The sequence below is a fragment of the Thalassophryne amazonica genome, chromosome 7 (assembly GCF_902500255.1).
Source record: "Thalassophryne amazonica chromosome 7, fThaAma1.1, whole genome shotgun sequence".
Classification (NCBI taxonomy): Eukaryota; Metazoa; Chordata; class Actinopteri; order Batrachoidiformes; family Batrachoididae; genus Thalassophryne; species Thalassophryne amazonica.
This window is the reverse complement of record NC_047109.1, coordinates 16527387-16540912: the sequence shown is the minus strand read 5'-3', so window position 1 is coordinate 16540912 and position 13526 is coordinate 16527387. Positions and strand designations below refer to the sequence as shown.

The following is a 13526-nucleotide window of genomic DNA, read 5'->3' as shown; positions in this document are numbered from 1 at the left end:
TGCGGACGATGTGGTTCTGTTGGCTTCGTCAAATCAGGACCTTCAGCATGCACTGGGGCGCTTTGCAGCCGAGTGTGAAGCGTCCGGGATGAAAATCAGCACCTCCAAATCCAAGGCCATGGTTCTCGACCGGAAAAAGGTGCTTTGCCCTCTTCAGGTCGGTGGAGTGTCCTTGCCTCAAATGGAGGAGTTTAAGTATCTCGGGGTCTTGTTCACGAGTGAAGGACGGATGGAGCGTGAGATCGATAGACGGATTGGTGCAGCATCTGCAGTGATGCGGTCTCTGTATCGGACCGTCGTGGTGAAGAGAGAGCTGAGTAGGGGGGCAAAGCTCTCGATTTACCGATCGATCTAAGTTCCGATCCTCACCTATGGTCATGAGATTTTGCTCATGACCGAAAGAACGAGATCGCGAGTACAAGCGGCCGAGATGAGTTTCCTCCGCAGGGTGGCTGGGCGCTCCCTTAGAGATAGGGTGAGGAGCTCGGTCACTCGGGAGGAGCTCGGAGTCGAGCCGCTGCTCCTCCACATTGAAAGGAGTCAGTTGAGGTGGCTCGGGCATCTCTTCCGGACGCCCCCTGGATGCCTCGCTGGAGAGGTGTTCCGGGCACGTCCCATTGGGAAGAGGCCCCGGGGAAGACCCAGGACACGCTGGAGGGACTACATATCTTGGCTGGCTTGGGAACGCCTTGGGGTTCCCCCGAAGGAGCTGGGGGAGGTGTGTGTGGATCAGGAGGTCTGGGCGGCTTTGCTTGAGCTGCTGCCCCCGCGACCCGACTCCGGATAAAGCGGAAGAAAATGGATGGATGGATGGATAGATGGATGGATGGATGTAACGGCGTTTATTTTAATGGCGTTATTACCATCAGTGCTCATCACATTCATTGTTGGATTGTAAATAGAATATTTTTGACAGTTTTAAAAGAATAACACTGACACTCACCAGGGGTCCTTTCCATAACACATGATTACCAAATAAACCAGTCTGTCTTATTCATTAGTAACAACTAACAAAATAAGCTTGTCTTATTTGCTAATCCTGAACAGACCCAAGGTCTTTGTTATGTGTTCACAGATCGAAGGCCCTAAATTGGATTTACATTCAGGGGTGTACGGAGGAAGTGTCATAGAACCAATGACTGACCTGATTGGCATTCTTGGTGAGTGTACCATGTGAATCATCGGGGGGGGGGACAACTCATTTGGCCTGTAAAATCAGAATTCTAATGTAAAAATGTGAAATTGATCAACACCATGACAAATGACAGATTTTATTTTTTTAAAGCTTCAGTGGTGAAATAATGTTTTCACATATTTTATAACTATAATCTGAAAGCAAAAGTTTTCAAACTTTATCTCATAATTACGAATTAGGAAGTCAGCAATTTTGCCTTTTTAAAATTGTACTTATGACTTAAAATTGAAACATTTAAAGCAGTTGAAATATCTGCTCAAACTCATGTAACCACTGAAGGTCCTGGAGCTGGAAGCTGATAACAGACTATGTGCATGTTATCGGGGGGGGGGGGGTTCACGTGTGCCTGCTGTCAGATTTTCACTCTGGATCCAGCCCTGCTGTACACAATGAAAGTGGTCTACCAAGATAAAAAATGAAAATGGAAAAATATAATGTTTTATTACTCTGTTTCTGACGTGCACCACACCGTGCAGTACTGACCAAACCACTGGGTTGAAACGGGGCTGTCGACAGACGCTGGATAATGGTCAAGGTGTGACAGCTGCATTAATTTATTAGACATACGACAGCGTGCCCCAGAGTTTTTAGTACGGCCGGCATACACAGGCTAAATCGTCAAGGTGTGACAGGGCCTTAAGGGAGTGAAAGAATCACATGAATCTTTTCTTAGACACACTAATCAGTCCAAATGGAAAGATCCTGATTCCTGGGATCAGAGAAGCTGTAGCGCCCCTCTCTGACGAAGAGTGGAAAATGTACCAGAATATCCAGTTTGATATTGACCACTACAAAAGCAAGATCGGCGTCGGCCAGCTCATGTACAGCAACAAGGTAACACAGTGAAATCAAGAAAAGGATTGACAAGAAACTGTTATAACAGGGATGGGGACAGCAGATGTGGTTTTTCTGTTTCTTTTAGGTCGACCTGTTGGCCCACTTGTGGCGATACCCAACGGTCTCTATCCATGGCATTGAAGGTGCCTTCTCTGACACCGGCACCAAGACTGTTATACCCGCTAAGGTCACTGCTAAGTTCTCCATACGGCAAGTTCCCAACATGGATCCTGCTGTGGTCAAGAAGCAGGTAAAACAACATGACAATGACACACATGTCTGTTTCTGCAGTGAAGAAGCAGCAGACGAGACCCTGGACGAGACACTAAGCTGCCACCAGAGTCATGCGACATTCAAACCTTTAGCTCTTAGTACAAGTGGTCGCACAACACAGTGTTATTTTCTCAAGACCACACAGGCCACATGACTATAGGCACGGGCGGCCATCAGCCACTGATTCTCTTAATATTACAGGACCAAAACAATCAGCAATCTGGCTCAAATGTCAGCAAGCAATATTACTGATTAAGATCAAAGGACAATGATCAGGGTCAAAGTCATGGATTAAAGGTCACTTATTGGGAACAATGTTATGCACTCAAGATTAAACATCAGCGATCAGGATCAAAGTTTAGCACACAGAATCAAAGGTCAGCAATCAGGATAAAAGTTCACCATTCAGGATCAGAGATCACTGAGGATCAAAATCTGCAATGATGATCAAAGAATTGAAGGTCAGTGATAAGGAAGTAAGGTCAAGAACTATAATCAGAGGTCAATGGTCAAGATTAAAGTTCAGCACTCTAAATCAAAGATCTGGATCAAAGGTAGATGCTTAGGAGACCATGATTGTCACTGAGAATCAAAATCAGTGATGATTATCAAAGCAAAAGAATAGAAAGTCAGTGACTAGGATCAAAGGTCAAGAACTGTGATCAAAGGTGGGTGACCAAGATCAAAATTCAGCACTCTGGATCAAAGATCAAGATCAGTGGTAAATGCTCAGGAGCCTATAATTGTGACAGAGGATCGAAATCAGTGATGATTGAAGGTCAGTGATTGGGATCAAAGGTGAAGAATTATGATCAGAGATTGTTGACCAGGATTTTAGCACTCAGGATCAAAGCACAGGATCAAAGGCAAGTGCTCAGGAGCCTATAACTGTCACAGAGGATCAAAATCAGTGATGGTGATCAAAGTAAAGGATCGAAAGTCAGTGATTGGGATCAAAGGTGAAGAATTATGATCAAAGGTTGGTGACCAGGATCATTGACAGCACTCAGAATCAGGATCAAAGAGCAGGATTAAAGGTAGGTCCTGAGGATCCCATGATTGTCTATTCACAGGTGTACTCTGGTCTATATCCAGATAATGATCCAGATTTGGTTGACAAAGCTGTTTCCAGACAGAGATGCAGCTGAGTGGAGTAAAGATTACAACTGGACTTGAGTCTTAAGATCAAATGAAGGGTTTTGTGGGATGTGAATAGTTGTGCTCATATTAATGTCTTCTCATCAGTTTGTGTTGTTGTGTTGGTGCTTTGGTTTAGGTAACAGATTACCTTCACTCAGTGTTTGCAAAGAGAAAGAGTCCAAACAAGTTGAAGGTGACGATGGTGATCGGGGCCAAACCCTGGCTGGCGGATACTCAGCACCCGCTCTATGAGGCCGGGAAAGCTGCTGTCCGGAGAGGTGCGCAGTCCTCCTGCTGCTGCACAAAATATTGAAAAATACTCAACGCACATGACATCAACATGGTCATGCACGTACGCAAACTGCACACATGCATCCATGTACAAACAATTTTAGTTTTAAAATATTTGCATGCAAAGCAGGAGAATTACAGCAGGATTTGTACATGTCCGGCATGCTTTGTTATTCTGGGCCTGATCTGAAATTTACTTTGCAATATTTGTTCTCCAGATGCACCAAAAATCAAAACGAAACAACAAAAACATGGTCAGACAAAGTCACTCATAGTCAGTCCGCTCATCTTAACACGGGTTTAATGTCCTTATTGACCAGTTTTTGACCTAGATCCTGATCTGATCCGTGAGGGTGGGACCATCCCCATTGCAAGAACCTTGCAGGATGTGACAGGAAAGAGTATCATCATGTTGCCTATCGGAGCCTTTGATGACGGGCTGCACTCCCAGAATGAAAAGATGAGCAGGTAATTCAACTTTGATGTTCAATGTCTGGATCACTGAGAAACCTTTGCTCTTGTTCACTTCCTTTAAGGCCCGTTCACACATAGTGCGAATATGTACTACTCAGGGCGACACCCCTCGGAGCAGCTCGTATGAGCGAACCAGGAAACATCTCGCTGATGGGCAGGTATGCACAATGCCGGTGCGACGGTTTGTGCATGCAGGAACACAGCAGCTTTTCACAGCTGTAAAAATAAAAATAAATAAATAAAAATTACATGCATCCCACAGGAATTGAACCCGGGCCAAAAGTTCTGATTACCAGTCAGAAGCTTTACTACTGAGCTACAACTGCTGTCCTGTAACAGCTGTGAGAAACTGCCTGATATCAGGAAGGACATGGACCTATTAAAAAAAAACAAAAACACTGCATTTTATTGAATACCTCTTATCAAGCGGACAATACAAATATAATCCATCTGTTCCTCTGTAGATGACTCATGGTCACAGGCATACAGTCATGAAATGACATGAATGATGAAGCAGTTCGCTGTTCTCATGTCCACATCTACTGGTCCAGTGCATCCAGCTAGCTGCACGTGCGTGTTCTGCCTGACACGCATGTCTTGTGGATTCCACACTGCAGGACTGACACCACGTCATGTGGAACAGAGCTCACGTGGGTGGTGTGACAGTCAGATCGCCCACTACGTGTTCTGATCTGAATGTCCATTTCAACCTGGGGGCAGCCTGTCAGTGTCCACGCTGTGCGCGCACTTGCTTGTTGCAGCCCATCGCCATAGTGATATATGTTCTTATTTATGTCCATGTGATGACAGCAAGCAAACACGCGCGTCACAGTGGACAGTTGTTAGTCCATGTCCGTCCAAACACAGTACGTGTTGTCCAGCTGGGATGTCCAGATCGACAGATCTCCACAGCTGCTTCTTTGGGAAGACGCACCTCCTGTCGCTTCAGCACACACACCAAAGCCACACTTGTGGGGCACTTAGACAAATTTCACTGCCAGCACGAGTGATTGTCTGCTGACTGTTGTCGTGTTAACAGTGCAAATGGCCACACATTTTCTAAGTGCCAAATGATTGGTGTTAGATGTTCGTGTGTGTCAGCTGGAATTTGGCAACACCTGCATCAAAAGGGATCAATGGGCTCACACAGCACAGACTCTTTCAGCTGCTGGTGTGCGCAAATAGATGTAGCAAATGGTCTACGAGGCAGCTACTATTTTACATGTTTTGCACACAATTCCTGCTTCATGCGCACTTTGTGCACAAATCGACTAAATTCACACTATGTGTGAAGCAGCCCTTAACAACGAATACAGGGAATGAAGAAGTTCTCTGAAAGAAGCTTCAAGAACTTTAACCCAGAATAATTCTCTATAATTCACTCATCAAACATTTCTTTGTGACAGTTTTACCATAGAGCTTCAGAAGACAAGAAAACGTTAAATATTTTTAATCCATAGGGATATTGACCAGCATGTTAGAACAGTCTTTGGTAGAGGTCCCCATATTGGTGCTGGGGTAGATAGATCTTGAATGTGCTATCTGAAGAAGGCAAGGGTGGGAACTACCACCAAGCATCAGACAGGCACTGACTGATGATGGTAGAGTGGAGGAGGTAGCATTCAGGTCAGCAACTGCAAGCAGCACAGAGTTGAACTAGAGCTCACAATTTTAAGTAACATGCATGTTTCCTATTGGTTGTGAGTTGATGACTGAAAGTAGGATCAGCTGTTACTGATCAGGTGAAACTAAATGAAAGCTTTGAAATCTGAGTCTTCCTGGCAGAACTTATGTTATATTACATTTCCAGTTCATCTCTCACTACCTTCATTTTGTATGTTTCAGTGGCCTCAAACAGGCAGCAACAATCCAGATTTTTACAGTTCAAAACACATGTTCCTGAGTTTCAGTAATATTGGTGCTGATGCCATTTTGTAGCAAGGCCATCAGAATGTAGGCATAGCAGAATAATGATGGAACACTGATTTCATCTGCAGCAGGTCGTCTTCTGCAGTGAGCTGAGTCAAATGTATGCAAAGCAGCTGCTGATAAACACTCACTGTCTGAAAGCTCTACAAAAAAGCACTAAGGCAGAGGCAGGATGTTACTTTGAAGCAATCGGCATCAACGGAAAAGTGAATGATCAGGATCAAAGGACAGTGATCAGAATTAACTAATCAGGATCAAAGGCACGTCTTCAGGATCAAAGGTCAGTAATCATAATCAAAGCAATCAGGATCAAAGGTGAATGATCAGGGTCAAAAGTCAGTCACCAGAACCTAAAGAATCATGATCAAGGGGTCAGTCATCAGGATTAAAGGTCAGTGCACAGAATCAAAGGAACTGGGATCAAAGATTTAATTAATAGTCTCTGGTCCCCTCCCCTCCCGGGTAATGATGAGGCATTTAGAAGACTGACATTATTAAATAGGTGACTGGCGCAATTTTGTAGACAGCAAGGCTTTAGTTTTATTGATAACTGGCCTTCGTTATGGGGCCACCGTGGCTTGCTGCCGGACAGCCTTCACCCTACTGGGAAGGCACCGTCATCTTATCTGCAAACATAGATAGAGCTCTACAGGGAGGGTAACATTAGGACTTTAAAGCAGGCCACGGAGCAGATGATTAGAGACCCTGCAAGGCTTATGACGAATGTGGAAGTGGAATCCATTAGCTTAGTGGGGAAATTTGTGAAGAAAATCCACTATGGTGATAGTGCAGTTTATGTGGCAGGGAGGGAAATTTGTCCACTTGAGACTGTGGCCTGTTTCCGCAGATGTTTCCATAAAACACATAAAGGGATATGCTTTGCAAACTTAGCACCCATTACTACATTGGATGACGTTGAAATAGAGGATCGCCTGCTGGCTATTTCAGCAATGTCAAATATTTTGTGTCTGCTACCTACAACCCGCGTGGAATATCTCTAACTTAAACCTACTTCCAGGGATGCTACTCTGGAACCACTCCTAAATCCAAACAGCGCAACTGTCAACCCCACTGAGGTCCTTAGTCTGGGTTTCATTAACATAAGGTCACTGTCCTCTAAATCATTGCTGATTAATGATCTAATTATGGATCATCACTGAGATATGATTGGCTTATGTGAAACCTGGCTTAATCCTACAGCTGTCCTCCTTTTAAATGAGGCCTGGATGTCTGGCAATTTCGTACTTTTAAACTCTGATAATCAATCAATCAATTTTATTTATATAGCGCCAAATCACAACAAACAGTTGCCCCAAGGCGTTTTATATTGTAAGGCAAGGCCATACAATAATTACATAAAAACCCCAACGGTCAAAACGACCCCCTGTGAGCAAGCACTTGGCGACAGTGGGAAGGAAAAACTCCCTTTTAACAGGAAGAAACCTCCAGCAGAACCAGGCTCAGGGAGGGGCAGTCTTCTGCTGGGACTGGTTGGGGCTGAGGGAGACAACCAGGAAAAAGACATGCTGTGGAGGGGAGCAGAGATCAGTCACTAATGATTAAATGCAGAGTGGTGCATACAGAGCAAAAAGAGAAAGAACCACTAGCTACTAGCCTATAAAATTGTTCACGGGCTGGCACCTCCCTACCTAGATGACCTAATTAAACCCTACCTACCGGCCCGGGCTTTGTGTTCACAGGGTGCAGGACTACTTTGTGTCCCTAGGGTGAATAAAAAGTCTGTGGGTCACAGAGCTTTTTCTTATTGTGCCCCTGTTCTGTGGAATGATCTCTCTGCATCAATAAAACAGTCAGGTTCTGTAGAGACTTTCAAGTCCAGACTTAAGACGCACTTATTCTCCCTTTAGTATGGCTAGCATACTGGCATAGTACGTATGTTACTATGCTTTTTACCCTTTTAAATTCATTTTATTAGTAAACGGAGCGGGCCGCGGCCTCAGCTTTATCTACATTGTGGGTCTTTTACTGAAGCTTAGGGCTAGTGGCCAGCGATCATCTTAGTACTTCTTTTGTTCTTCTTGTTGCTTAATGCTGACAAATTATACTGTATTTGTTGTCTTTCCGATGCCTGATTCTGTTTTTTCTATCTGTTTGAGGTGCGGCTCCATCCAGAGATGGGTGTGGTGTCTGTTTCTGTAAACTGTTTTGTAAATTGTGTCGGTAGCATGGCCTAAGTAGAGGGTCACCCCTCTGAGTCTGGTCTGTTTGAGGTTTCTTCAAATCAAATCATTGCCTGTGTTCTTGCTCTGGGGCTTAGTAAGGTTAGACGTTACCTGTGTGAAGCACATTGAGGGAACTTTGTTGTGATTTGGCTCTATATAAATGAAATAAATTAAATTAAAGATTAATTAGGCTATGTCAGGATAAAAGGTCAGTCTGTTGGGAAAGTGTAGGAACACGGACCCACAACAGGGGGCGCAAATGAACGGACAATGGAGAAAGTCAAATCACAAAGTTTTACTGTTGTGAATTCACACAACAAACACAACAGATTACAAATACAGCAGTAACCGAATTCCAAAGGTGTCGTGTGGGCAGGCTCGACGATAGGAGACGTCTGTCCAAGTCGAACCGGAACCACCCGATTTCCTCTGCCACCGAACCCCGGGGATACTGGAGCGGCAAAGTCCCGAACCCCAGGTGGCCACTGCCTCCGCTCGTCGGATCCGGTACTGCTGGCAAGGAACAGAAACAGTCAGGTGTGGGTGCGGCTGCACCCAGCAACACACAGGGTGGAACACCACCTCCACCTCTTGTCAGGAAAACACTAAAGTGCAGGAGTGTGAGTACTTATCCAAATACTGTTTCCTGCTGCTCTTCTCTCCCTCTGTATAAAGGCAAAAGGTAATTAAGGTTGATATAATCGGCTGGATACGTTACCTCCTTGGTAAAGCGATATCTCGGCAATGAGGTAGAGATGCCGTCCTGCTGATATACCTCCCTGTTGATTGATATCAGCTGTCTCGTCTCAGGTGATGGGTGACAGCTGTCACCCTGGCTGCTCCTGTGAGGCGACAGCGCCCTCTGGTGCCTGGAGCCCGCACTCCAGACAGGGCGCCCTCTGGTGGTGGTGGGCCAGCAGTACCTCCTCTTCGGCGGCCCACACAACACAGTCATTACTTTGAAACTCTAAACCAGAGATGTGAGGCATCGTGGCAGACTGAATCTGTTGTTGTTAGTGCAGGAAGTGAGGGATGATAGAAACAGACGAGTGTGAGGTTCTTTTTCAAAGCTGCATTTTCCCTCCTTCCTCTGCAGGTATAACTACATCGAGGGAACCAAGTTATTCATCGCCTACCTGAATGAAGTGGCCCACATTAATTAAAGCAGTGGGTGATGTTTGGTTCGGAGCTCACTTTGTGTTTTCTTGTTGCTTTATTCAGAAACCAAGTCCACAGTTTCCACTTTGTTTCAGATATAAAGTATTTGTACCTGTGGATCTTCTGCAGGAAGAAGCAGCTTTGTCTTTCCATCCAAGTCAATTTAATTGTGCTATTAGAATTTGAAATCAGCATCTGTGTATTTTTCACTTTCTATATTTTGCTCCATGAGGTCAAACTGTAAAGATCACGTGATAAAAGCAACAAAAACTCTTTGTGTCATTGTTTTTAATCATGTTAAAATCATGTAATATGCTTACAGTATGTCGTGGACATGAATGAGTGAAGCTCGTCAGCATCTCACCATGTCATTTAGGTCCTTCAGACTTTAGGAGGTCTGTCAATAAAGTAACGGTCCTTTTTATTTTTTTTTAAACTATATGGATTTGATTCATATGTTTTTACGTCAGACAAGCTTGAACCCTCATGCGCATGCGTGAGTTTTTCCACGCCTGTCGGTGACGTCATTCGCCTGTGAGCACGCCTTGTGGAAGGAGTGGTCCCGCCCCCTCGTCGGATTTTCATTGTCTGGAAATGGCGGAATGATTTGGACTTTTTTTCCATCAGAATTTTTTCAGAAGCTGTTAGAGACTGGCACCTGGAAACCATTTGAAAAATTTATCTGGCTTTCGGTGAAAATTTTACAGGCTTCACAGAGAATAAGGAGTGTTACTACAGCTTTAAGGACGGCTTTAAGGATGCTCGAGCTGTGACGACGAGGCAGAAAACGCCAGATCATTTCTAAGCTGATGGCTCTGTGGATACGAGACCATCGTGTGCACTTTCTCTGGTTATCACAAGAGCTGGACATCAGCCATTTTCCAGTAGATTTCACTTTTAACAAGAGATTTTGTCATGGAAAGCCGCGCGGAGGCTTCGTGCGTAACGACTGATTCGCTGTTTGAGCGAGACAAAGAACACCTCCGTTTTGGCGTGTCATGGGACAAGTTGGGACATGCCTATCTCGGCTTTCAATGCTTACCAGTCCAGTAAGTATCAGAGAAATTGTGGAGAGCTGGGCTTGTCCTAACTTGTCCTCTAACACGCCAATAAATGCACAAGTTTACGTTGATATTTTGGACACTTTTCTTATCCCATCAATTGAAAGGATGTTTGGGGATGATGAAATCATTTTTCAAGATGATAATGCATCTTGCCATAGAGCAAAAACTGTGAAAACATTCCTTGCAAAAAGACACATAGGGTCAATGTCATGGCCTGCAAATAGTCAGGATCTTAATCCAATTGAAAATCTTTGGTGGAAGTTGAAGAAAATGGTCCATGACAAGGCTCCAACCTGCAAAGCTGATCTGGCAACAGCAATCAGAGAAAGTTGGAGCCAGATTGATGAAGTGTACGAGGTGTATTAGAAAAGTATCCGACCTTATTATTTTTTTCAAAAACCATATGGATTTGAATCACGTGTGATTGTTTCAGACAAGCTTGAACCCTCGTGCGCATGTGTGAGTTTTTCCACGCCTGTCAGTTGCGTCATTCGCCTGTGAGCAGGCTTTGAGAGGAGTGGTTCAGCCCCCTCGTCGTTGTTTCATTGCCAGGAAATGGCGGAATGATTTGGGCTTGTTTTCCATCAGAATTTCATTGGAACATCATATGCCATTTCTCTGCTTATCACAAGAGCTGGACATCAACCACTTTCCGGCAGATTTCACTTTTAACAAGAGATTTTGTCATGGAAAGCCGAGCGGAGGCTTCGCGCATCACGATGGATTCGCTACTGGAGCGAGACAAAACCACCTCCGTTTTGGTCTCACAGGACGGCTTTGAGATGGCGTTCAGACAGCTGTCGGTGGTTTTTCCATCGAGTGATTATCCGAGAAATTGTAGATGTGCCTGGACATGCCAGAACATGTCCTGTGAGGCTTCATCACAGCGTTGCTTTGCGCCATGCGGCACCGCCATGACGCGCGGAATTCCTCCGCACGTCTGTCTCAATGTGCCGAAAAAGTGCTGATGTCCACATCTTTTCACAATTCCTGTGCTAGTCAGACGACGTCCCGGATAAAACACAGCGTCCAGTTTGTAAATGAACAGCACATTCCACTGTTACAAGAGTTTTTGTCATGGAAAGAGGAGCGGAGGCTTCACACGTCGCGGCGGTGCCACATGGCACAAAGCAACGCCGTGATGAAGCCTCACAGGACATGTTCTGGCATGTCCAGGCACATCCACAATTTCTCGGATAATCACTCGATGGAAAAACCACCGACAGCTGTCTGAACGCCATCTCAAAGCCGTCCTGTGAGACCAAAACGGAGGTGGTTTTGTCTCGCTCCAGTAGCGAATCCATCGTGACGCGCAAAGCCTCCGCTCGGCTTTCCATGACAAAATCTCTTGTTAAAAGTGAAATCTGCCGGAAAATGGTTGATGTCCAGCTCTTGTGATAACCAGAGAAATGGCACAAGATGGTCACGGATCTAGACAGCCATCCGTTTAGAAAGAAATGGTCGTTCAGCCTGTCGATGGCGGCTTCGGAGCGTGGCACGCCCCACAGCCGCTGGGGGCTGTCCTTAAAGCGACAGTAACACTCCTTATTCTCTACCAAGCCCGTAACATTTTCACCGAAAGCCAGATAAATTTTTCTAATGGTTTCCAGCTGCCAGTCTCTAACAGTTTCTGAAAAAATTCTGATGGAAAAAAATCCCAAATCATTCCGCCATTTCCTGGCAATGAAACAACGACGAGGAGGCTGGACCACTCCTCACTCAAAGCCTGCTCACAGGTGAATGACGCAACCGACAGGTGTGGAAAAACCCACGCATGCGCACGAGGGTTCAAGCTTGTCTGATGCAATTACACGTGATTCAAATCCATATGGTTTTTGAAAAAAATAAGGTTGGATACTTTTGTAATAGACCTCATACTGTTTGTCACTCATTAAGTCCATGCCTCAGAGACTGCAAGCTGTTATAAAAGCCAGAGGTGGTGCAACAAAATACTAGTGATGTGTTGGAGCGTTCTTTTGTTTTTCATGATTCCATAATTTTTTCCTCAGAATTGAGTGATTCCATATTTCTTTCCCTCTGCTTGGTCTAAAAAGTAACCGTTACTGACTGCCACAATTTTTTTTCCTGATTTCTTAATCAAATCAAATCAATTTTATTTATATAGCGCCAAATCACAACAAACAGTCGCCCCAAGGTGCTTCACATTGCAAGGCAAGGCCATACAATAATTACGGAAAAACCCCAACGGTCAAAACGACCCCCTGTGAGCAAGCACTTGGCAATAGTGGGAAGGAAAACCTCCCTTTTAACAGGAAAAAACCTCCAGCAGAACCAGGCTCAGGGAGGGGCAGTCTTCTGCTGGGACTGGTTGGGGCTGAGGGAGAGAACCAGGAAAAAGACATGCTGTGGAGGGGAGCAGAGATCAATCACTAATGATTAAATGCAGAGTGGTGCATACAGAGCAAAAAGAGAAAGAAACACTCAGTGCATCATGGGAACCCCCCAGCAGTCTAAGTCTATAGCAGCATAACTAAGGGATGGTTCAGGGTCACCTGATCCACCTTCATTGAACACAAACTGTCTGTGATTGACAGTTTGCAGAGATGCTGGTTAACCACACAGCTGTTTCAGATGTTAAAGGTCAGGTTGATGCTCTTACAGGCAGGAAAGTCCATGCTGTGGCACTACCACCCCACCACAGGACCACCCTGGCTTATGACGGACAACCACCTCAGTACACAGTGGGTCCATGCCCACCTCCAAAAAGTCTCCATCTATCTGCAGCAGCCAGGTCAGTTTTGGGCGTGTTCTTTACCTTCTCCATTTACTGGGTTCGTCAACACTGAGGCACCTGCATCCTGGATCATTACCATGGAAGGAAGCCCAGTGACCAAAATGTTGTCATTGACATTCCAAGATATCGGTTCAGCAATCAGCATCAAAGGAATCAGGATCACAAGCGAGTGATCACTGATACAGACCAGGATGAACAGTCAGTCATCAGGATCAAAGACACGCAAT

At 45.0% G+C, this 13526-nt stretch overlaps 1 protein-coding gene across 2 annotated transcripts in view; it reads left to right on the top strand.

Annotated features, from left to right (window-relative positions):
- zgc:114181 (uncharacterized protein LOC619255 homolog) overlaps window positions 1-9753 on the top strand; it is a 127453-nt gene extending 117700 nt beyond the window's left edge. For both annotated transcript variants that reach the window (XM_034173900.1, XM_034173901.1), the window contains exons 7-12: window positions 1076-1160; window positions 1869-2029; window positions 2118-2282; window positions 3582-3723; window positions 4057-4204; window positions 9419-9753. In XM_034173900.1, coding sequence (XP_034029791.1) covers window positions 1076-1160; window positions 1869-2029; window positions 2118-2282; window positions 3582-3723; window positions 4057-4204; window positions 9419-9485 — 768 coding nt within the window. In that variant the 3' untranslated portion in view covers window positions 9486-9753. The remainder of the gene's footprint in view (window positions 1-1075; window positions 1161-1868; window positions 2030-2117; window positions 2283-3581; window positions 3724-4056; window positions 4205-9418) is intronic.
- Window positions 9754-13526: the final 3773 nt, after the last annotated feature.